Source organism: Stegostoma tigrinum, chromosome 10 (assembly GCF_030684315.1).
Source record: "Stegostoma tigrinum isolate sSteTig4 chromosome 10, sSteTig4.hap1, whole genome shotgun sequence".
In the NCBI taxonomy this organism is placed as follows: domain Eukaryota; kingdom Metazoa; phylum Chordata; class Chondrichthyes; order Orectolobiformes; family Stegostomatidae; genus Stegostoma; species Stegostoma tigrinum.
The window spans coordinates 88653924-88678330 of NC_081363.1; the positions used below are offsets into that span (position 1 = coordinate 88653924).

General features: G+C 43.9%; 1 protein-coding gene across 5 annotated transcripts in view; it reads left to right on the forward strand.

Annotated features, from left to right (window-relative positions):
- Positions 1-24407, forward strand: part of wdr21 (WD repeat domain 21) — a 109806-nt gene that overhangs the window by 9547 nt on the left and 75852 nt on the right. For all 5 annotated transcript variants that reach the window (XM_048537142.2, XM_059649378.1, XM_048537141.2 and 2 more), the window contains 2 exons: positions 12492-12595; positions 22452-22606. In XM_048537142.2, the coding sequence (XP_048393099.2) occupies positions 12492-12595; positions 22452-22606 (259 nt within the window). The remainder of the gene's footprint in view (positions 1-12491; positions 12596-22451; positions 22607-24407) is intronic.

Sequence of the window (24407 nt, forward strand, 5' to 3'; positions counted from 1 at the left end):
CACCCCTACCACTCTCTCAGTAAAGAACCTACCTCCGACGTCTCCCTGATATCTACCTCCTTTCACTTCAAAACTATGTCCTCTCATAAAAGCTACTTCCACCCTAGGAAAAAGTCTCTGGCTGACTACTCTATCTATACCTCTGATCATTTTGTACACGTTGATCAAGTCACCTCTCATCCTTTGTTGTTCTAAAGAGAAAAGTCCTAGCTCTCTCAACCTTTCCTCGTATGGCCTTCCCTCCATTCCAGGCAACATCCTGGTAAATCTCCTGTGCACCTTTTCCAACACTTCCACATCTTTCCTGTAGTGAGGTGACCAGAACTGGACACAATACTCCAGATGTGGGTGAACCGGGCTTTTGAATAGCTGGAGCGTAATTTCACAGCTCTTGAACTCAACCCCTCTATTAATGAAAGCTAATACACCATACGCCTTCTTAACAACTCTATCCACCTAGATGTCAGCTTTCAGGGAACTGTGAACATGAACCCCAAGATCCCTCTGCTCGTCCACACTGCCAAGAATCTTTCCATTAACCATGTATTCTGCTTTCAAGTTTGTCCTTCCAAAATGAATCTCCTCACACTTTTCAGGGTTAAACTCCATCTGCCACTTCCCAGCTCTGCATTTTATCAATGTCCCTTTTGTAACCTAGACCAGCCTTCCGCACTGTCCACAACGTGACCCACTTTCGTATCACCCGTGAACGTACTAGTTTACCCTTCCGCTCCTTCATCTAAATCATTTACAGTACCTGTCCAAATGTCTTTTAAATGTTGTAATTGTACCCACCTTTACCACTTTCTCTGGCATTCCAATACACACCACACTTAGTGTGGAAAAAAAGTTGTTCTTCAGGTCTCTTTTAAATCTTTCCCCCCCCCTCATTTTAATCCTATGCCTTCTAGTTTGGACTCCTCTACCCTTGGGAAAAGACCTTCACCATTTACCTTATCTATGCCCTTCATAACTTTATAACGTCTATAAGGTTACCCTCAGCCTCCTCCGCTCCAGGGAAAAAAAGTCCCAGCTATCCAGCCCCTCCTCATAACTGAAACCCTCCAGTCCTAGTAACATCCTTGTAAATCTCTTCTGCCCCTTTCCAATTTAATAACATCCTTCCTGTATTAGGATGGCCAGAACTGCATGCAGCACTCCAAAAGTGGCCTCACCAATGTGCTATACAGCTGCAACATGATGTCCCAACTCCAGTACTCAATGGTCTGACCAATGGAGGCAAATGAAGCCTTCACCACCTTGTCTACCTGTGACAACACCTTTCAAGGAATTATTTATCTGCACCCCAAGGTCTCTCTGTTCAACAACACGACCCAGGGCCCTACCATTAACATTGTAAGTTATGCCCTGGTTTGTCTTCCCAAAATGCAATACCTCACATTTATCAAAAGTGAACTCCATTTACCACTCCTCAGCTCATTGGCTCAGCTGATCAAGATCCCATTGTACTCTTAAATAACCACCTTCACTGTCCACTACACCACCAATTTTGATGTCATTGCAAACTCACTAACAATGCCTCCTATATTCTCATTCAATCATTTCTTTAAATGCCTAATAATGGTGGACCCAGCACCGATCCTTGCAGAACAACACTAGTCACACACCTCCAATCCTAAAACAACCCTCTACCAGAGAATCTGTCTCATTACTGTCAATCAGTTTTGTGTCCTCAATCCATTTTGTGTCCAATTGGCTGGATTTCCCTGGATCCCATGTGATCTAACCTTACTAACCAGTTTACCGCGCGGAACCTTGTTGAAAGCCTTGCAGAAGTCCATGTAGACAATGTCTACTGCTCTACACTCGGCTATCCTCTTGGTCGCATCTCGAAAAAACTAAGTCAAGTTTCTGAGACATGATTTCCCAGGCACAAAGCCATGTTGCCTATTCCTGATCTTTCTTTGCCTTTCCAAATGCACGTAAGTCATGTCTCTCAGAATCCTACCCAACGTTGGCACCAGACTCGTTGGTCTATAGTTCCTTGGCATTTTCTGTGTAGCCTTTCTTAAATAAAAGCACAACATTAACGACTCTCCAGTCTACCAGCACCTCACCCATGGCTATTGATGATAAAAATCTCTGCTAGCATCCCCACAATTTCTTCCCTACCTTCCCACAATGTCCTGGGATATACTTGATAAAGTCCTAGGGATTTATCCACTCTAAAGTGTTTTAAAACATCAATATCTTCCTCATCTGTGATGTGTACTCTTTTCTAGACTTCACTATTCATTACCTCAAGTTCCAAATCTTCAGTGTCTTTCTCAACATTGAGTTCTGATGCAAAATATTTGTTTAGTATCTCACTCATTTCCTGTGGCTCCAACCATAGGTGGCCTTGTTGATCTTTTAGGGGCTCTGTTCTCTTGCTAGTTACTCGCTTTCCCTTGATGTACTTGTAAAATCTCTTTGGATTCTCCTTAACATTATCTACCAAAGCTATCTGTATCCCCTTTTTGCCCTCCCGATTTCCCTTATAAGCATGCAAAAAAAAAGGGGCGCCACGGTGGCTCAGTAGTTAGCAATGCTGCCTCACAGTGCCAGGAACCCAGGTTTGATTCCGCCCTCAGGCCCTCTGTGTGGAGTTTGCACAGGCCGTCACCCTCTGTGTGGATTTTGCACATTTTCCCGGTGCCTGTGTGGGTTTCCTCCCGATGCTCCGGTTTCATCCCACAGTCCAAAGATGTGTAAGCTAAGTGAATTGGTCATGCTAAGTTTCCTATAGTGTTCGGGATGTGTAGATTAGGTGGGTTATAGGTGATGAGTCTGGGTGGGATGCTCTGTGGGTCAGTGTGGACTTGTTGGGCTGAAGGGCCTGTTTCCGCACTGTAGGGATTCTATTCCATGAAAGTATATTCCACTTCTCCCTATACTCCTCAAAAGGGAATCACTTGATCCTAGCTGTCTCCATCTGACATATGCCTGCTTACTTGTCTTGACCAGAACCTCAATGTATCTTGTCATCCATTGTTCCCTACTCCTGATAGCCTTTTCCTTGGCAACGGCCTAATGGTATTATCACTAGACTATTAATCCAGACACTCGGATAACATTCTGGGGACCTGTGTTCAAATCCTGCCTCAGCGGGAATCAATAAAACAAAACCTGGAATTAAGAATCTACTGATGTCAATGAATCCATTGTCGATTGTTGGAAAAATAACCCGTCTGGTTCACTAATGTCCTGTTGGGAAGGTAACTGCCATCCTTACCTGGTCTGGCCTACAATCGACATTCTGCAATGTGTTGACTCTGAACAGCCCTCTGGGCAATAAGTGCTTCTTGGCCAGCAATGCCCTCATGTTATGAATGAATGGAGGAAAAGAAAACTTTAATAGGAAAGTATAGCCTCTGAACTCTCCCTATCTCACTTTTCAAAGCCTCCCACTTGCCGGTTATCCCTTTACCTGCAAACAGTGCACTCCAATCAACTTTTGAAAGTTCCTGCCTAGTATCATCAAAATTGGCCTTGCTCACTTTTTAATTTAAAACTCATAGAATTATGGTCACTGGTTCCAAAGTGCTCCCCCACTAACACCTCAGTCGCTTGCTCTCCCTTATATCCCAAGAAAAGGTAGAGTTTTGTTTCTTCTCTTCGACTCATCTACGTATTGGTAAAGAAAATGTTCTCATAAATTGCTCTCCATCCAAGCCTTTAACACTATGGAAATCCCAGCCCATGTTTGGAAGTATAAATCCCCTACTATGCAAGCACTTACAATCCCGCTACATATTTGCTCCTCAATTTCCCACTGACTATTGGGGAGGCCAAGAGTACAATCCCACCAAGATGAAGACCCCCTTCATATTTCTCAGTACTGCCCATATAGCAGCACTTGGCAATCCTCCAGGAAAATCCTTTTTAAGTATTGCTGTGATATTTTCCCTAATCAAAAATGCCATCCCCACTTCTCTCTTCTCTCCCTTTCTATCCTTGCTATAACATTTATACCCTGGAACATTGAGCTGGCAGTCGTGTCTGTCCCGTAATCATGTTTCAATAATGGCTCTGATATCCCAGACCTGTGTTCTTATCCATGCCCTGAGTTCATCTGCTTTACTTGTCAGGCCTCTTCCGTCGAAATAAATGCAATTTAATTTATCAGTCTTATCTCATTCTCTGCCTTGCTCTTGACTGCCCTGTCTAATTAACTTGCTCCCTTTAACTTCTAAGCAGCCTGAACTTCACTGTTTTCTCACAACTGCTTAGGATTCTTCACCCTGCTGCTGCCATACTGGTTAAAACCTCCTGAGTAGCTCTCGCAAATCTCCCAGCAGGAAATTGGCTCCCATCCAGTTCAGGTGTAACATGTCCCTCTTTTACAGGTCACTTCTGCCCCATTGAGATCCCAGTATCCAAAAATACCCTTGTACCATTTCCTCAACCACTCATTAATCTACCCTGTTCTCCTATTTCTACTCTCACTAGTACGTGGCCCCAGATTTGTCCACTTCTAACTGCTGTAACCTCCAATACCTCCTCACTTCTTGTAGTGACCTGGTCTCACAGTTAACCACCTTCTCAAGTTCTGTACTTGCTTTCTCCCCAGTAAAGACAGATGTGCAGCACTCATTTAATGCTGTTCCAATTTCCTCCGGCTTCACACACACCTTGCCCGTCGGTGTTTTCCTATCACTGTCCCTGCACCATGCTCCTAATTGATTTCTTGAGATCCCCCTCGTCTTCTTGTACTCCTCTCCTGCCTCTGTTATTTTGCTTCCATTGTACTCTGTTCTTTACTTTATCCAGTGCTGAATATTTCTAGAAATTCAGTGTTCTCTAGGCTTTGTTGCTCCTACATATTATCATAAAGAGAGCATGTTGGGCTTGTACTCACTCCGTACCTTTTTAAGCACCTTTCACTCTTCTGTAGATTTACACTAAAGTAGCTTTCCCTGGATTAATTTTTTTTCACTCATTTGTGGAATTTGGATGCTGCTGTCTGGCCAGCATTTATTGCCTATCCTTAGATGCCTTTGAGAAGGTGGCGGTGAACTGCTGCCTTGAACTGCTGCAGCCCACCTGCTGTGGGGTGGCCCACAATGCCATTAGGGAGGGAATTCCAGGATTCAGTCCTGATGAAGGTTTCTGCCTGCAACGGTAATAGATTCGCCAACTTTAGGTACATTTAAGTCGTCATTGGATAAGCGTATGGATGTACATGGAATAGTGTAGGTTAGATGGGCTTGAGATCAGTATGACAGGTTGGCACAACATCGAGGGCCGAACGGCCTGTACTGTGCTGTAATGTTCTATGTTCTATGTCTGACATACTGTGCTTTACCAACCTCACATCTGTAGCTCCGGCTTCCAGCATCTACAGCCCTTATTTTCTCCAGGATTTTAACTCCGTGAAGGAGCAGTAATATATTTCTGAGATGGGATTGTTAGTTGCTTGGAGGGAACTTGAAGGTGGTGGTGTTCCCATGTATTTGTTAGCCTTATCCTTCTAGCTGGAAGTGGGCGTGGATTTGGAAGGTGCTGTCCAAGGATTTTCAGTGAATTTCTGTATTGACTCTTATAGATAGCAGCAGTGTATGCTACTAAGTGTCAGGGGTGGAGGTAGTGAATGCTTGTGGCTCTGGTGCCAATCAAGTGGGGCTGTTTTAGCCTTGGATGTTGTCAAGTTTCTTGAGAGTTACTGGATCAGCACTCATCCAAGCAAATAGGGAATATTCCATGACTCTCCTGACTTGTGCTTTTTAGATGGTGGACAGGCTTTGAGGGGTCAGGAGGTGAGTTACTTGCTGCAGTATTCCTTGTCTCTGACCTGCTGTTCTAACTGGGATCACTTAGCTCTGTCTATCATTTACTGCTTATGCTATTTGGTTTTACCAGGTTTGAAACCACCTTTTCAGATATGCCTGGAGCTGCTCCTCGCATATCGTCCTGCTCTCTGCGTTGAATGAGAGCCGATCCCCTGGCTTGATGGTATTGGTTGAGTGGGGGAATATGCGGTGAGTCCAGTTCTGGTCAATGATAATCCCCAGGATGCTGATAGTGGAAAATTCGGTCATGGTAACACCATTGACTGTCATGGGGCAGTGGTTAGAATATCTCTCATCGGTGTTGATCATAGCTTGGTATTGGTGTGGTGTAAATGTTAGTTGCCACTTGTCAGCCCAAGTCTAGATATTGTCCAGATTTTGTTGCATTTGAACATGGACTGCTTTAGTACCTGAGGAATTGTGAATAGTGTTGAGCATTGTGCAGTCATTGGCGAACATTCCCACTTCTAATGATGGAAGTAAGCCCATTGATGAAGAAGCTGAAGACGGTTGGGCCTAGGACACTTGCCTGAGCAACTACTGTAGAGATGTCTCAGACCAGAGATTTAAAACTATTTCCCTACGTCCAAGAAATGACTCCCAGCTACCAGTACCTGTTGCCTCTGGTACCTGTTGATTCTAGTTTTGCTAGGGCGCCTTGTGGCTACATTCAGTTGAATGTTACCTTCATGTTAAGGACTGTCAATCTCACCTCTCCTCTGGAATTCAGCTCATTTGCCCATGTTTGAACCAAGGCTGTAATGAGGTTAGGAACGAAGTGGTTTTAGTGAAACCCAAACTGGGTATCCGTGAGCAGATTATTGCTGAGCAGGTGGTGAACACATCTTCCATCAATTTACTGACGATCGAGAGTAGACTGATGGGACTGTAATTGGCCTGGTTGGATTTGTCCTGCCTTTTATGTACAGGATATACCTGGGCAATTTTCCACTTTGTCGGGTAGATGCCACTTTTGTAAGTGTACCAGAATAGTTTGGCTGGGGGAAACAGCATGGTCTGGAACCCAAACATTCAGTACTATTTCCGGATTGTAATCAGGCCTGTAGCCTTAAGACCATAAGACATAGGAGTGGAAGTAAGGCCATTCGGCCCATCAAGTCCACTCCGCCATTTAAATCATGGCTGATGGGCATTTCAACACCACTTCCCTGCATTCTCCCCATTGCCCTTGATTCCTTTTGAGATCAAGAATTTGTCGATCTCTGCCTTGAAGGCATCCAACGTCCCAGCCTCCACTGCACTCTGCGGCAATGAATTCTACAAGCCCACCACTCTGGCTGAAGAAATGTCATCTCATTTCAGTTTTAAATTTACCCCCTCTAATTTTAAGGCTGTGCCCATGGGTCCTAGTCTCCCCGCTTAACGGAAACAACTTCCTAGCGTCCACCCCTTCTAAACCATAAATTATCTTATAATTTTCTATTAGATCTCCCCTCAACCTTCTGAACTCTAATGAGTACGATCCCAGGATCCTTAGCCGTTCATCATATCTTAAAGCTACCATTCCAGGGGTCATCCGTGTGAATCACCGCTGGACACGCTCCAGGGCTAGTATGTCCTTCCTGAGGTGTGGGGCCCAAAATTGGACACAGTATTCTAAATGGGGCCTAACTAGAGCCTTATAAAGCCTCAGAAGCACATCACTGCTTTTATATTCCAACCCTCTTGAGATAAACAACAACATTACATTCGCTTTCTTAATTATGGACTCTACCTGCAAGTTAACCTTTAGAGAATCCTGGACCAACACTCCCACATCCCTTTGTACTTATGATTTGCGAATTTTCTCAGCGTTTAGAAAATAGCCCATGCCTGTATTCTTTTTTCCAAAGTGCAAAACCTCACATTTATTCACATTGAATTTCATCAGCCATTTCCTGGACCACTCTCCTAAACTGCCTAAATCTTTCTGCAGCTTCCCCACCTCCTCAGTACTACCTGCCTGTCCACCTATCTTCGTCTCATCGGCAAACTTTGCCAGAATGCCCCCAGTCCCTTCATCCAGATCATTAATATATAAGTTGAACAGCTATGGCCCCAGCACTGAAACCTGCGGGACACCACTCGCCACCGGTTGCCATTCCGAAAAAGAGCCTTTTATCCCAACTCTCTACCTTCTGTCAGACAGCCAATCCTCAATCCAAGCCAGTAGCTCACCTCTAACACCATGGGCCCTCACATTGCTCAGCAGCCTCCTGTGAGGCACCGTATCAAAGGCCTTTTGGAAATCTAGATAGATAACATCTACTGGGTTTCCCTGGTCTAACATACTTGTTATCTCTTCAAAGAATTCTAACAGGTTTGTCAGGCATGACCTCTCCTTACTAAAACCATGCTGATTTGTTTTAACCTGACCCTGCACTTCCAGGAATTTAGAAATCTCATCTTTGACAATGGATTCTAGAAATTTACCAACTACCGAGGTTAGGCTAATCAGCCTATAATTTTCCATCTTTTGCCTTGATCCTTTCTTAAACAAGGGAGTTAAAACAGCAATTTTCCAATCATCTGGGACTTTCCCTGACTCCAGTGACTTTTGAAAGATCACGTCCAAAGCCTCCGCTATTTCCTCAGCCACCTCCCTCAGAACTCTTGGATGTAGCCCACCCAGGCCAGGAGATTTATCAATTTTTAGACCCTTTAGCTTTACTAGCATTTTATCTTTTGTAATGCCTACCATACTCAACTCTGCCCCCTGGCTTTCCCTAATTGTTGGCATACTACTCATGCCTTCCACTGTGAAGACTAACGCAAAGTACTTATTAAGTACTTAAGTTCTTCAGCTATTTCCTTATCTCCCATCACTAGCCTTCCAGCATCAATTTGGAGTGGCCCAATATCTTTTTGGCCTTTGCAGTATCAACATCTCCGACCATTTCTTGACATCATGTGGAGTGAATTGACTTGCCTGAAGACTGGTATATGTAATACTGGGGATCACTGGAGGAGGCCAAGATAGACCAAACAGCACTTTTGGCTGAAAATTTGTGCAAACACTTCTGAGGAAGGGTCACTGGACCCAAAACATCAACTCTGACTTCTGAGATATAGCATAGAACATAGAAAAGTACAGCACAGTACAGGCCCTTCGGCCCATGATGTTGTGCTGTGGAATAGTCCTAATCCAAAATTAAAATAACCTAACCTACGTTCCCCTCAATTCAGTGCTGTCCATGTGCATGTCCAGCAGTTGCTGAAATGTCACTAATGACTCCGCTTCCACGACTACCACTGGTAAACTATTCCATGCGCTCACAACTCTTTGGGTGAAGAACCTCCCTCTTCCTCTATAACTTCCTCCTAACACCTTAAAACTATGACCCCTCATGGTAGTCAGTCCTGCCCTGGGGAAAAGTCTCTGGCTATCGATTCTATCCGTGCCTCTCATTACTTTGTACACCTCGATCAGGTCACCTCTCTTCCTCCTTCTGTCCAGAGAGAAAAGTCCGAGCTCAGTCAATCTCTCCTCGTAAGACAAGCCCTCCAGTCCAGGCAGCATCCTGGTAAATCTCCTTTGCACCCTCTCCAAAGCCTCCACATCTTTCCTATAATAGGGCGACCAGAACTGGACACAAATACCAAGTGTGGTCTCACCAGGGTTTTGTAGAGTTGCAGCATAACCTCGCGGCTCTTAAACTCGATCCCGCTGTTAATGAAAGCCAAAACACCATATGCTTTCTTAACAACCTTATCCACCTGGGTGGTAACTTTGAGGGAGCTATGCACTTGAACACCAAGATCCCGTTGTTCCTCCACACTGCCGAGAATCCTGCCTTTAATCCTATATTCAGCATTTAAGTTCAACCTTCCAAAATGCATCACTTCTCATTTATCCAGGTTGAACTCCATCTGCCATTTCTCAGTCCAGCTCTGCATACTGTCAAATGTCTCGCTGAAGCCTGCAATAGCCCTCGATACTATCAACGGCACCTCCAACCTTTGTGTCATCAGCAAACATATTAACCCACCCTTCAACCTCCTCATCCAAGTCATCTATAAAAACTACAAAGAGCGGAGGCCCAAGAACAGAGCCCTGCGGGACGCCACTCAGCACTGACCTCCAGTCAAAATACGTATCATCTACAACCACTCTCTGCCTCCTGTCAGCCAACCAATTCTGAATCCAGACAGCCAAATCATGCTGTATCCCATACCTCCTGACTTTATGAATGAGCCTGCTGAGGGGAACCTTATCAAATGCCTTGCTGAAGTCCTTGTACACCTCATCCACTGCTCTACCCTCGTCAACCTGTCTCGTGACCTCCTCAAAGAACTCAGTAAGATTTGTGAGGCATGACCTGCCCCTCACAAAGCCATGCTGACTCCCTTTAATCACGCCATGCTTTTCCAAATGGTCATAAAATCCTATCCCTCAGAATTCTTTCCAAAACCTTGCTCACTACAGATGTAAGACTGACTGGTCTGTAATTTCCAGGGATTTCCCTATTCCCTTTCTTGAAAAGAGGAACAGCATTTGTCTCCCTCCAATCTTCTGGTACGACTCCCGTGGAGAGTGAGGAGGCAAAGATCTTCGCCAGCGGCTTACCAACCTCCTTTCTCGCTTCCCGGAGCAACCTAGGATAAATGTGGTCTGGCCCTGGGGACTTATCAATCTTAATGTTTGCCAAAATTTCCAGCACATCAACTTGCTCAATCTCAATCTGTTCAAGCCTGTTTCTCTGCACCTCAAAGTTCTCATTCACAACAAAGTCCCTTTCCTTAGTGAAAACTGAAGCAAAAAACTCATTTAGGGTTTTCCCTATCTGCTCAGACTCCACACACAAGTTCCCTACGCTATGCCTGATCGGCCCTACCTTCTCCCTGATCATTCTCTTATTCCTCACATGTGAGTAAAATGCCTTTGGGTTCTCCCTAATCCTTCCTGCCAAGCCTTTTACATGCCCCCTCCTGGCCCTCCTCAGTCCACTTCTGAGCTCCTTCCGAGCAAGCCTGCAATCCTCTAAAGTTGTGCTAGACCCTTGCTTCCTCCACCTTACGTAAGCTGCCTTTTTTCTTTTTGACGAGAAGCACCTCTGTTCCCGTCATCCAAGGCTCCTTAATCTTACCCCTTCTTATCTGTCTCAGAGGAATAAATTTATGCATCACTCGCAACAACTGCTCCTTAAACAGTCTCCACGTGTCTGTTGTGCCCTTCCTGTGGAACAAGTGCTCCCAATCTGTACTTCCCAACTCCTGCCTGATAGCGTCATAGTTTCCTTTTCCCCAGTTAAATATATTCCCCTGGTAACTGCTCCTTTCCCTCTCTATGGCTATAATAAATGTGAGGCTGTTGTGGTCACTGTCGCCGAAGTGTTTTCCCACCGCGAGATCTGACACCTGTCCTGGCTCATTGCCGAGCACCAAATCCAAAATGGCCTCCCTCCTCGTCAGCCTGCTCACATACTGAGTAAGGAAACCCTCTTGAACACACCTGACAAAAACGGCTTCATCCAAACCATCTGCACTAAGGAGGTTCCAATCAGTCTTAGGAAAGTTGAAGGCACCCATAACAACAACCCTGCTACGTTTGCACTTTTCAACAGTCTGCTGGCCTATGAGTTCTTCGATCTCCCTACTGCTATTTGGAGGTCTATAGAAAACCCCCAATGAGATGACTGCTCCCTTTTTGTTCCTAACTTCCATCCAAACTGATTCAGTCGACAAACCTTCCTCGACAACCTCAGCCCATACAACCTCAATAATAAGGTGTAGAGCTGGATGAACACAGCATGCCAAGCAACATCAGAGGAGCAAGAAGGCTGATGTTTCGGGCCTAGACCCTTCTCCTGAAACGTCGGCCTTCCTGCTCCTCTGATGCTGCTTGGCCTGCTATGTTCTTCCAGCTCTACGCCTAGTCCCAGTTTTCTGTTTGTTTTCCTATACCCCACGTTTTTTTTCCTTCAGTACGTATCTCAAAGGAATTCACTTCCCCGTACCGTTTAAGTGTGCATTCCAATACCTAAAAGGTCTGGGCAACGTGGGTTCCTTTGAAATAAGAACTGGATATATACTGAAGAAAAAAACAGTGGGATTTCGGAAAACAAATAGAAAACTGGAACTAATGTTCTGTTCTCCCACAGAGCAGACACATGCATAATAGGCTGAATGATCTCCTTGTGGACTACATGGAGGCAGAACCAGCTGTGAATGTGAAAAGGAATTCAATGATTACCTGTAAGGAATTCACATTATAGGGGAAAATCAAAGAGAATTGGACTGCCTGATTTACTCATAAAGCTGACAGGCACACACAGTATTCTTGGGTACTCTATCTTCAGTGATGCTCCGCTGAGGTGTATGTTGGGGAAGTACTCTATTTCCTTCTCCTGTTTCTCAGTTGATCCTCAAACTCAATGTGTTGACTTTGAAACGTGACTTAAACGGTTTTAGACATTGACTTATTTATAGGAGCTCCATTGTCCAAAGTGCCTATTGCCAAACATCTGAAATTTTTGGTATGCGAGATTAGGAGACTTCTTGCGTAAGGATATAGTTTGTTTTCTATCCCTATGAAGCTAGCATTTACTTGAAGAAAGGTATTTGTAGATACTATTGTTTATTTTCAGTTAGCCATTTGTTTAATGTGTTAAAGTAGTGACAAAGTTGCAGATTTTTGAAGTAATTCTGTAAAGACATGTCTCTGAATATTTGCTTTCCTAAATTTGTTGTGATGTTTAGGAACCACAGAGCTGATCCTGATGCATCAGAGAGTGGTTTAAATGAACAGAATAATTTGGCAGCTGAATCAACTAGCAATACCTCAGTGTCTCCTGATGTACCAGGCAAGTACTTCCATGTTTGGCAACATTTTGTGTTGTTACAACATAAAAGAAAATTGTTTTCAAACTGAGTCCAAATGGAGACTTGTATATGAGACTTTATTTCAGTTAGCCACATTCTACTAAACTACTAGCTCTCAACTGATTCAAATCCAGTTAACTGTTCATTAATGTATTGATTACTTGTTCTCAGACATTCTTTGGATCATATTAAGTAATAACACTGTCTCTTCCTGATAATTCAACATCATTTGTTGCATTGAAAGAAAAACACTGTGTCAGGCAATGTAAGATACATATGAGTAGGAAAGAAGAGCTAAAGTATTGAATTTTTAGATACCTGATCAACCAGAAAAGTTTTGAGGTTTTGCAATGTGCAACTTATGAATAATGCCATTGGCATAGTGATAGAAAGATCTGTTGAAACAGGGCATCTATTTTCTGGCTTCATGGGGAGACTCATTTGCCACATCTTCTTGATTAACTAAAATTGGAAAGTACTTTGACAAAATAGACAGGAAGCAGCAAGGGCTAATTTCAGACTACTTTGAGAATTATAACCTTAACAGGGCCCTGGCAAACCACAACCTTGCCTAATACTTAGATTGCATTGTATAATTACAAAGTGCAGGGGGAGCATTATGAAAAGAACTGTCACTTGGAGTGACATAGGTATAGGTGACCTGAGGTCTGGTCAAAGATATAAAGTCATATAGTGTTACAGCATGGAAAGAGGCCCTTCAGTCCATTATGTCAGACATCTATCTATTCTAATCCCATGCAATGAAGTTTTAAGTATTCATCTAAATAGGCCTCTACATTCCTTTCAGGAGTTGAGTTCCAGATACCACTATCCTCTGGGTGAAAGGATTTCTCTTTAAACCCCTTTAAATCTCCTGTCCATAAGCTTAAATCAGTGCCTTCTGGTAACTAACCTAAGAGCAAAAATTAATTTCTAACTGCCCTACATTCCTCATAATTTTGTACTCCTCAATAAAATCCTTTTGTTTTCCTGTGGGCATTGCTGGCATTTTATTGTCTGACCCTGGTTGCCCTTGAGAAGGTGGTGGTGAGCTGTCTTCTTGAACCACTTGGCCCACTTGCTGTAGGTTGACCCACAATGCTGTTTAGAAGGAATTCCAGGATTATGACTCAACGACAGTGAAGGAACGACAAAATGTTTTCCAAGTTAGGATGGTGAGTGGCTTGTGGGGGGAGCTTGTGGTGGTTGAGCACTATTTATTCTCTGAAGGTTAACAATGATGCCATTATAAACCTCACTATAGCTGTTGTCATAAATTATTCCACTTTGTGACTTTGTTCATGTAACTTTGAGTTTATATGGCTGGCATAAACAGGATTATTGATTTTGCTTGATCGTTACTTCATAGGTTTTGGAGCATTTCAAATCAACCTGCATGGAGATCCATAATGAAAGCAATTATTTTTCACTACAGGTGACCTTCTCTCACACTGGCTGCAGTCACACAAAACAGCCTTACACTACCAACCTCTGTTTCCTGCAAATTGGCCAATTTTAAATCCAACTTGTTAAATTATCCTGGATCCTATGAGCTTTTTTATCTGTTTCCCACATGGCACCTTGTTCAAGGCCTTAGGTGAAATCCATATAAACTATACAAGGTTGTTGCCTTGCTCACCGAGCTGCCTGTTATCGTACAGACGTTTTGACACCATGCTTGGAATTTATGATTTATATGCATGCAAAGTAGAACCGGAAATGACAGAACCCAACTTAACAGACTGAATCATATAAATTCCGAGTGGAGTAGAGCAACATCGTTTCATCGGAGGCCGCACGATGCTATTACCTAGCAAGGTAATGAAACGTCTGTACAGTAACCAGGGCAGCTCGGCGAGCTAGCCAACAACCTCTTTTGCAACCCAAGCTACAAATCTTTACAAGAACCTTAAACAAACTATGTCAGCTGCTCTACCCTTGTCTATACACTTGTCACCTCCTTGAAACATGCCACAAATTTGTGAGGCATGACTTGACTCAGGCAAAGCTATGCTGACTATCCCTGATCAAATCTTGCCTTTTAAGTGGAAAATAATTTTCTCCCTTCACTCTTTTAGCCAGCAGTTTACCTACAGCTGATGTTGAACTCATCAGGATATAGTTCTCTGATCTATCTGCTCCACTTTATAAAAAGGGTGGCACACAATTATCTGTTCCCTAGCCCTCTAGCACCTCCCCTGTGGCCACAGACAATTTAAAGATTTGGGTCCAGGCCCCTTCATTTCCTTCTTCACCTTTCAGCTTGGGATGCAACTCATCTGGATTTGGGGATTTATCAATTTTTTCAATCTGCCAAAGCCATCAATGTCTTCTCACTTCTTGTATCAATCTGCTCAAGAACTTCACAGATCATTTCTTGAATTCTGTACTGTATCTTCCTTCTCCCAAGTAAAGTCAGATGTGACATGCATAGTTAACATTCTACCAATGTAGTGCATTTTCACGTAGAAATCCCTAATAATCCTTACTGTTTCCCTGGTTATCCTCTTCCCTTTGTATAAATTGTACAATATTTTGGGAGCAATGTTTAATTTCTACTTTTACTGTTTTCTTCACGTATCAAGTATTTATATTACCTGTTCACCCCCCACCCCCCCCCCCCCCCCCCCCCGCCGCCACCATTTTTCAGGATTAAATTCCATCTGCTGCTGATTGGCCGACTGACCAATCTATTTATTTCCTCCTGTACCCTAACAGCTTCTGCACACCAGCTCCAGTCACACAAAACAGCCTTCTACCACCAACCTCTGTTGAGCACAGCAGCTTTTGCCCACCCTCTTGTGTCTCCTGGTTCTTTTTACAGTTGTCATAAATCCTTTGGTTACTGCCCTTTTTTGTCCTTGGAAACAATTGTTCTCACTTTACTTTATTGAAAATGTTCATGATTTTAGAATTTGCTGCTTTCCTTCTCTGCTTTAGTAACTTTTAAAATCTATATTAGGCCTTTAATGCTGGAAGGCTGTTCCCAACGTCGTCCGTTTCTAGCACCAGGAGTCCGTCTAATGATACGGGTTTTAGGATTGAGATGAGAAGAAACTTCTTCACTCAGAGTAGTGAGCTTGAAGTTTCTGCCACAGAAAGCATTTGAGGCCAAAGCATTGAATGCATTCGAGAAAGAGTTAGATATAGTTCGTAGGGCTAAAGCGATCAAAGGGTATGGAGAAAAAGCAGGAACCAGGCACTGAATTGGACGATCAACCGTGAACAAACTGAAATGGTAAAGCAGTCTCAAAGCGTGAATGCTTCTGGTCCTGCTTCTATTTTCTGTTTCTATGAAAAATATGGCAGTCAACTACATCATGAGACATTTGGCCAGACGATCAAACATCTTGGTGAAAGATTTTAAGAATTGCCTAAAAGGTAGAAATGAAATATAGAGAGGGTATTCCAGAGTTTCAGTCCTTAGTAATTGAAACAATGACTAGCAAAAGTTGGAGTGATTAATACCTCCATTTTAAAATGTGGAGATTTTGAAAGTCATAAAAGTCATAAGTCACACAATACCAGGCTGTAATCCAGCAGGTTTATTTGAAACCACAAATTTTCAGAGCGCTGCTCCTTCATCAGGTGAAGTGGAGTGAAGCACTCAAGCACAGAATTTTTATGCGGAGGGATAATGGTAAGATAATTCCAGATAATTAGGCGTATCAAAAGATAAATGCAAATGGTGTGAATGGGGTGTCAGTAGGCTGAATAGCAAGCATTTGTATTTCTGACTATGTTAATTACCTGGGAATTATCTTACCATTAACTCTCTGCAATAAAATTGTGTGCCTGTGTTCTTCCCTCTACTTCACCTGATGAAGGAGCTGCACTTCAAAAGCTTGTGATTTAAAATGAATCTGTTGGACTTCCAATTTTAAGAGACCATACCTAGATGGCCCAGATATCTTGGAAACTTGTGGGACTGAGGGAGATCGAAATAGAGAGGAGTGAGACCATGGATTGCTTTGGAAACAAGGAAGACAATTTTAAAATTAAGATGTTGCTGATCGGAATTATGAGGGGATTGAAGGATGGGTCAGCAAGTTTGCCGATGACACGAAGGTTGGAGGTGTCGTTGACAGGATAGAGGGCTGTTGTAGGCTGCAGCGGGACATTGACAGGATGCAGAGATAGGCTGAGAGGTGGCCGATGGAGTTCAACCTGGATAAATGCGAGGTGATGCATTTTGGAAGGTCGAATTTGAAAGCCGAGTACAGGATTAAGGATAGGATTCTTGGCAGTGTGGAGGAACAGAGGGATCTTGGTGTGCAGATACATAGATCCCTTAAAATGGCCACCCAAGTGGCCTGGGTTGTTAAGAAAGCATATGGTGTTTTGGCTTTCATTAGCAGGGGGATTGAGTTTAAGAGTCGTGAGATCTTGTTGCAGCTCTCTCAAACTTTGGTTAGACCGCACTTGGAATACTGCGTCCAGTTCTGGTCGCCCTATTATAGGAAAGATGTGGATGCTTTGGAGAGGGTTCAGAGGAGGTTTACCAGGATGCTGCCTGGACTGGAGGGCTTATGTTATGAAGAGAGGTTGACTGAGCTCGGACTTTTTTCATTGGAGAAAAGGAGGAGGAGAGGGGACATAATTGAGGTATACAAGATAATGTGAGGCATAGATAGAGTTGATAGCCAGAGACTATTTCCCAGGGCAGAAAAGGCTAACACGAGGGGTCATAGTTTTAAGCTGGTTGGAGGAAAGTATAGAGGGGATGTCAGAGGCGGGTTCTTTACACAGAGTTGTGAGAGCATGGAATGCGTTGCCAGCAGCAGTTGTGGAAGCAAGGTCATTGGGGACATTTAAGAGACTGCTGGACATGCATATGGTCACAGAAATTTGAGGGTGCATACATGAGGATCAATGGTCGGCACAACATTGTGGGCTGAAGGGCCTGTTCTGTGCTGTACTGTTCTATGTTCTATGTTCTATGAAAGCCTTTGTAGATCAATGAACATGGATGACAGTGTACAGGTTGAGAGTTAAGTCATGGTGGCAGATTTTTGGATGCCCTCAAGTTTCAGAGTTTAGAATGTTGGATACCATGAAGAGTCCTATGGAAGAGTTCATTCTTGGTATAAAGACGTGAATGAGGCTTCGACAGAAACTGAACAGAGATTGGGAGCTTGTGCGGGAAGTTGGGCACTGTTACAATTGTGAGAAATAGGCAATCATGGTGATTGTAAATTGGATTAAACATAACATTATTTTTCCAACAGATGCTCATTCTAGGACTGTTGCCAGGAAGTGAAATGAAGCCAGCTGCTAGGAAGTGGAGTTTAGAATCAAAAATATTCTCAGTTCCCAAGATTCTGATCATCCAGTACTCTGTGTCAGTTAGGGAGTTTGATATGGTAGCAACAGTGGAGGGACTGAGCTGGTTGATATTAATGTACATCTGCAAACTAACTCTGTACTTAGGATGTTTGCTGAGAAGCAGAAAATGGATAAGAAGCAGGAGGAGGCTGAATCCATGTCATTGTGGAATTCCAAGGTAATCCTTTATTCATTAACGCGATGAGGCATCTCTGGCTATGCAGCATTTATTGCCCATCCCTAATTGTCCAGGACAGTTCAGAATCAACCAAATTGCTGTGGGTCTGGAGTCACATTGTTGTGTTCCCTTTAAGGAGGTTCCTACACACTTGATACAAATGAAATTCGCCGACTTCTTTGAACAGCCACAGTTTATTTGAGCAAGCACAAGCTTTTGGAGATAATGGGAACTGCAGATGCTGGAGAATCCAAGATAATAAAGTGTGAAGCTGGATGAACACAGCAGGCCAAGCTGCATCTCACGAGCACAAAAGCTGACGTTTCAGGCCTAGACCCTTCATCAGAGAGGGGGATGAGGTGAGGATTCTGGAATAAATAGGGAGAGAGAGGGAGGCGGACCGAAGATGGAGAGAAAAGAAGACAGGTGGAGAGTAGAGTATAGGTGGGGAGGTAGGGAGGGGATAGGTCAGTCCAGGGAAGACGGACAGGTCAAGGAGGTGGGATGAGGTTAGTAGGTAGGAAATGGAGGTGCGGCTTGGGGTGACAGGAAGGAATGAGTGAGAGGAAGAACAGGTTAGGGAGGCAGAGACAGGCTGGGCTGGTTGTGGGATGCAGTGGGGGAAGGGGAGATTTTGAAGCTGGTGAAGTCCACATTGATACCACTGGGCTGCAGGGTTCCCAAGCGGAATATGAGTTGCTGTTCCTGCAACCTTCAGGTGGCATCATTGTGGCACTGCAGGAGGCCCATGATGGACATGTCATCTAAAGAATGGGAGGAGGAGTTGAAATGGTTCGCAACTGGGAGGTGCAGTTGTTTATTGCGAACCGAGCGGAGGTGTTCTGCAAAGCGGTCCCCAAGCCTCCGCTTGGTTTCCCCAATGTAGAGGAAGCCACACCGGGTACAATGGATACAGTATACCACATTGGCAGATGTGCAGATGAACCTGTGCTTAATATGGAAAGTCATCTTGGGGCCTGGGATAGGGGTGAGGCAGGAGGTGTGGGGGCAAGTGTAGCATTTCCTGCAGTTGCAGGGAAGGTGCTGAGTGTGGTGGGGTTGGCGGGCAGTGTGGAGCCAACAAGGGAGTCACGGAGAGAGTGGTCAAATTGCTCCACCGTGGTGGGATTTGAACCTGGGTCCTCAGAACGTTATGAGTCTGTGAACTAATGTCCAGCAATAAAGTCATAAAGTTAGGAGGTGTGTGATACAGGGTGATTTGGCTGTCTGGATTCAGAATTGGTTGGCTGACAGGAGGCAGAGAGTGGTTGTAGATGATACGTATTTTGCCTGGAGGTCAGTGCTGAGTGGTGTCCCGCAGGGCTCTGTTCTTGGGCTTCTGCTCTTTGTAATTTTTATAAATGACTTTGATGAGGAGGTTGAGGGGTGGGTTAGTATGTTTGCTGATGACACAAAGGTTGGAGGTGCCGTTGATAGTATCGAGGGCTATTGCAGGCTTCAGCGAGACATTTGACAGTATGCAGAGCTGGACTGAGAAATGGCAGATGGAGTTCAACCTGGATAAATGAGAAGTGATGCATTTTGGAAGGTTGAACTTAAATGCTGAATATAGGATTAAAGGCAGGATTCTCGGCAGTGTGGAGGAACAACGGGATCTTGGTGTTCAAGTGCATAGCTCCCTCAAAGTTACCACCCAGGTGGATAAGGTTGTTAAGAAAGCATATGGTGTTTTGGCTTTCATTAACAGGGGGATCGAGTTTAAGAGCCGCGAGGTTATGCTGCAACTCTACAAAACCCTGGTGAGACCACACTTGGAATATCGTGTCCAGTTCTGGTCACCCTATTATAGGAAAGATGTGGAGGCTTTGCAGAGGGTGCAAAGGAGGCTTACCAGGATGTTGCCTGGACTGGAGGGCTTGTCTTACGAGGAGAAGTTGACTGAGCTCGGACTTTTCTCTCAGGATAGAAGGAGGAAGAGAGGTGACCTGATTGAGGTGTACAAGGTAATGAGAGGCATTGATAGAGTCAATAGCCAGAGACTTTTCCCCAGGGCAGGATTGACTGCCACGATCTGCCATTAGATCATAGGTGATATGTTTCTCCATCCCATTCTTCTTTCTTCCCATAATCCACGAGGTATAGAGGAGACGTCAGAGGGAGGTTCTTCACCCAGAGAGTTGTGAGCGCATGGAATAGTTTACCAGTGGTAGTCGTGGAAGCGGAGTGATTAGTGACATTTAAGCAACTGCTGGACATGCACATGGACAGCACTGAATTGAGGGGAATGTAGGTTAGGTTATTTTATTTTTGGATTAGGATTATTCCATGGCACAATATAGTGGGCCGAAGGGCCTGTACTGTGCTGTACTTTTCGATGTTCTATGTTTTATAATACCACTGGGCCATTGCCTCCCCTGCAATGGTGGTGAGATTAACTAGGAACGGTCGTTCAGAAAGAAACAAAAGGAATGGATGTTTCAGCAGTAGGCCAAGAAGAAACGTGGAGGGAATTAAGCCCAGTGATCTTGGGCGAGGGACTGGTAGAGCAAAGATGGCTAAATGGCTGCTCTCCATTTGGTGGCAAATTACCTTGCAGTTGGGCTGAGGGTGGATTAGGCTTGAGAGATAAGTTCTTGTTAAGATGTGAAGCTATAAGATGTAGGTGCAGAATTAGGCCATTCGGCCCATTGATTTTGCACTGCCGTTCGATCATAGCTGATATGTTTCTCCATCCCATTCTTCTTTCTTCCCATAATCCTTGATCCCCTTACTAATCAAGAATGTATCTATCATTGTCTTAAATGTACTCTGACTTGGAATCCATTGCCTTCAATGTCAATGATTTCCATAGATTGACCACCCTCTTGCTGAAGAAATTCCTCCTCATCTCAGTTCTGAAGGATCATCGTTTCACTCTGAGGCTGTACCCTCCGATTCTGGTCTCTCCCATTAGTGGAAACAACTTCTCCATGTCCACTCTTTAATTTGATTTATTGTAGCCACGTGTAACCTAAGTACAGTGAAAAGCGTTGTTTTGCAAGCAATACAGGCAGATCATCCTTGACAACCACTAACAGCCTGTCAGGTGAATGGACAAGAAGAAAATGAAATAAAGTCCAGCAATTTTTGTTTAAGAAGTTCTGAGAGGAATGAGAGAATAATGGGTTGCTGCTCATCATTTGTCAGAGCCAAATGTTTTGATGAACCTATCAGGGGATTGCCAAGAGAGGCACAGAGGGAAGTTGTAGGTTGTCCAAGAAGGAGTCAAGCCTAGGACAGTAGCAGGAGAATGGGAAGGTGAAGGGATGTTGAAAAGTTGTGTTGGACTTGAATCAAGAGTGACGGCTGAAATGTACACATAAATGTACTCGAGAATGTTTAATGATGTGGAACAGGGAAGCGTCAGCAAGGAACTTTGATGTACTGTTGAGTTCAAGGCCATATGAGGCCCAAAAATCATGTGGCAATCAAATATGGAAGAGATTGTTTGTAGGAATAAGCAGATGGATCCAAGACAATTTTGTCTCATCAATCTGGCTGTCTTTCTTCTGTTTTGATGCCCCCTGTTGTTTCTCTACTCTGATCACAAATGAAGCTGGGGTTCCCCACAAGATTCAAAAGCAGCAGGAATTGTCGATCGCCTCCGGCAAGTTTTTTTCCCGGCTACAGACAGGTTGAAGCTGAAAAGCCCGGATGACCAGTGGCCAATAACCAAGCCTAAGCTTTTAAGGAGCAGAAATAGACCATTCAGCCCATTGAATCCACATCAGCTGTGCAAACAGCATGCCACCTAGACCCATTTCCTCCCAACCCTATCCCATATCCCTGCATTTCCCATTGCTAAGCCACCTAGCCTTCACATCTCTGGACAACATGGGCAATTTAGCAGTGTGAGGAAAACGGATCATCCACGCAAAACCCAGGGAGAATGTACTTACTCCATATAGACAGTCACTTGGACTCACCAAAGTGGTACCTCAGTTTCTCCAGCTCTCCATATAACCAAAACCGTCACCCTTGTACCATTCTAATAAATCTACTGTGTCCTTGCCAGTATCTGAATAATCTTCCTCCACTGTAGTGTCCAGAACTGGATGTGTTTTCTAGCCACAAGTTGATCAGTGATTCGTAAAATAGCTGTAATTTCCTTTTGTACTTAAAGCTTCTATTTGCAAAACTTTGTAACAGAGTTTATTGAATTAATATCTGTCAATTTTCCATTTCTTCAATGATCCCATTGACGCCTACAAACTTTCTTTTCAGGGCCTCACCACAGTAGAGTCTGGAAATTTTAAAAACACAACATGTTTGGATGTCGAAGTGAAACCGTTCATGCGTTAAAGTAATCAGGATTTTTCGTTTTCTCCCCCCAGAGTTACCTGGATTTTACTATGATCGCAAAAAGGACAGATATTTTAGGCTGTTACCTGGACATAATAACTGTAACCCTCTTACTTGGGAATCAATCAGAAAAATGGAAATGGAAGAAAAACGATTGGAGACATTGGAAGCGGATGCTAAAGCTAAGGTTATTAGAGCTGTAGTTTGTTTTTATGAAAAGTTTGAAATCTGTAAGGATGTAATAACATTTTTGGATAGAAAGTTCTCAGAATCTTCTATCTTAAGGACTGCAGGCAGTAACAGCAAGGGTCAGTGCTGGGTCTCAGCTATTTAATAATGTGTATCAATGACCTAGATGACAGGATTGATATTATCTCGTTACAGTCCCAGTTTCCCAGTTTTCCAAATTTACTTAAACTATCTGGCTAGGGACCAAAAATCTTTATTTTTAACAAAAACAGAATTTGCCGGAAAAAAAAATACACAGGTTTGGCAGGGAGGGGTAAGGCCTAAAAGATAGTTGGAATTGGAGCCCAGAGAAAGAGAGAAGCAAAGGAATAAATTAAATTCAGCCCAAGAGAATGACTAGCTCCTAATAAACTTGTAGTAGTTAACAATGGGGTTGTTTGTGGTGTCAGCCGTGAGATGACACGGAAGAAGGTGTTCAGGCTCTAAAATAATTGGACTCAATATTGTGTCCAGAAGGCTGGAGCAGTGAATAAAGCAGACTAGATTGAGTGAAGTGCACTTAAATCATTGCTTCACCTAGAAAGTGTGGCTGGATAATGAGGAGAGAGGAAATAAATGGGCTGTTGTTACCTTCTGTGACTGCATGGGAAGGTGCTGTGTGAGTATGTTGGGAGTGGAGGAGTGAATCAGGGTATCTTAGATCGAACAGTCCCTGCAGAAAGCTGACAAGAGAGGGGAGGAAAATATGTGTGGTGATGGTGGTGATATCCTGCTGGAGATGGTGGAAATGGCAGTTCGCAAACCTGTAGATGTGAATGCTGACAGGAGAGTAGGTGAGGATGACAGGGACCCAATCACTCTGGGAGGGGTGAGAGGGCGTTAGGGCTGAAATATGGGAGGTGATTGAGGGCCCTGTCAACCACAGTAGCGGGGAATCCTCAGTTGAGGAAGAAGGTGGACGTTTTGGAGGTCCCTTTGTAGAACTTGGAATCATCAGAACAGATGCAATGGAAGCGAAGGGAATGGAGTCTTTACAGGAAGCAGGAAGTGAGGATGGATAGCCAAGTTAACAGTGGGCAGCAGTGGGTTCGTGGTGAATATTGGTAGCCAGCCTACCCCTGGAAATGGAAATAGACGTTGAGGAAGGAAAGGGAGGAGTCTGAGAAGGACCAGGTGAAGGTGAGTGCGGCGTGTAAATTGGAAGTGAAATTCATAGACTTTTCCAATTCTGGAAGATATCATTGACTTTTCAGAACAAAAATGTTGTGAGTGGGGGCTGGAATAATGTGCCCCCTTGTACAAGTTGACGTCATCATCTCGGAAAAAGACTGTCACTGTCCACCCTATCTATTCATCTTGTATGTCTCTATTAAATCCCCTTAGCTTTCCTTCTCTCCAATGAGAACAGACCCAAGTCCCTCAGACTTTCTTCATAAGGCCTTTACTCCAGACCAGGCAACATCCTGGTAAATCTTCTCTGCACCTTTTCCAATGCTTCCACAACCTTCCTGTAATGGGGTGACCAGAACTGCATGCAATATTCCAAATGAGGTCGCACCAGCCTTCTTAACAGCATTATTAACCTGGGTGGCAACTTGCAGGGATTTATGTACATGGACACCAAGATCCCTCTGTACATCCACACTACCAAGAATCTTTCCATTGACCCAGTATTCTGCCTTCCTATTATTCTTCCCAAAGTGAATCACCTCACATTTATCTGCATTGAACTCCATTTGCCACCTTTCAGCCCAATTCTGAAGTTTATCCACGTCTCCCTGCAACCTGCAACATTCTTC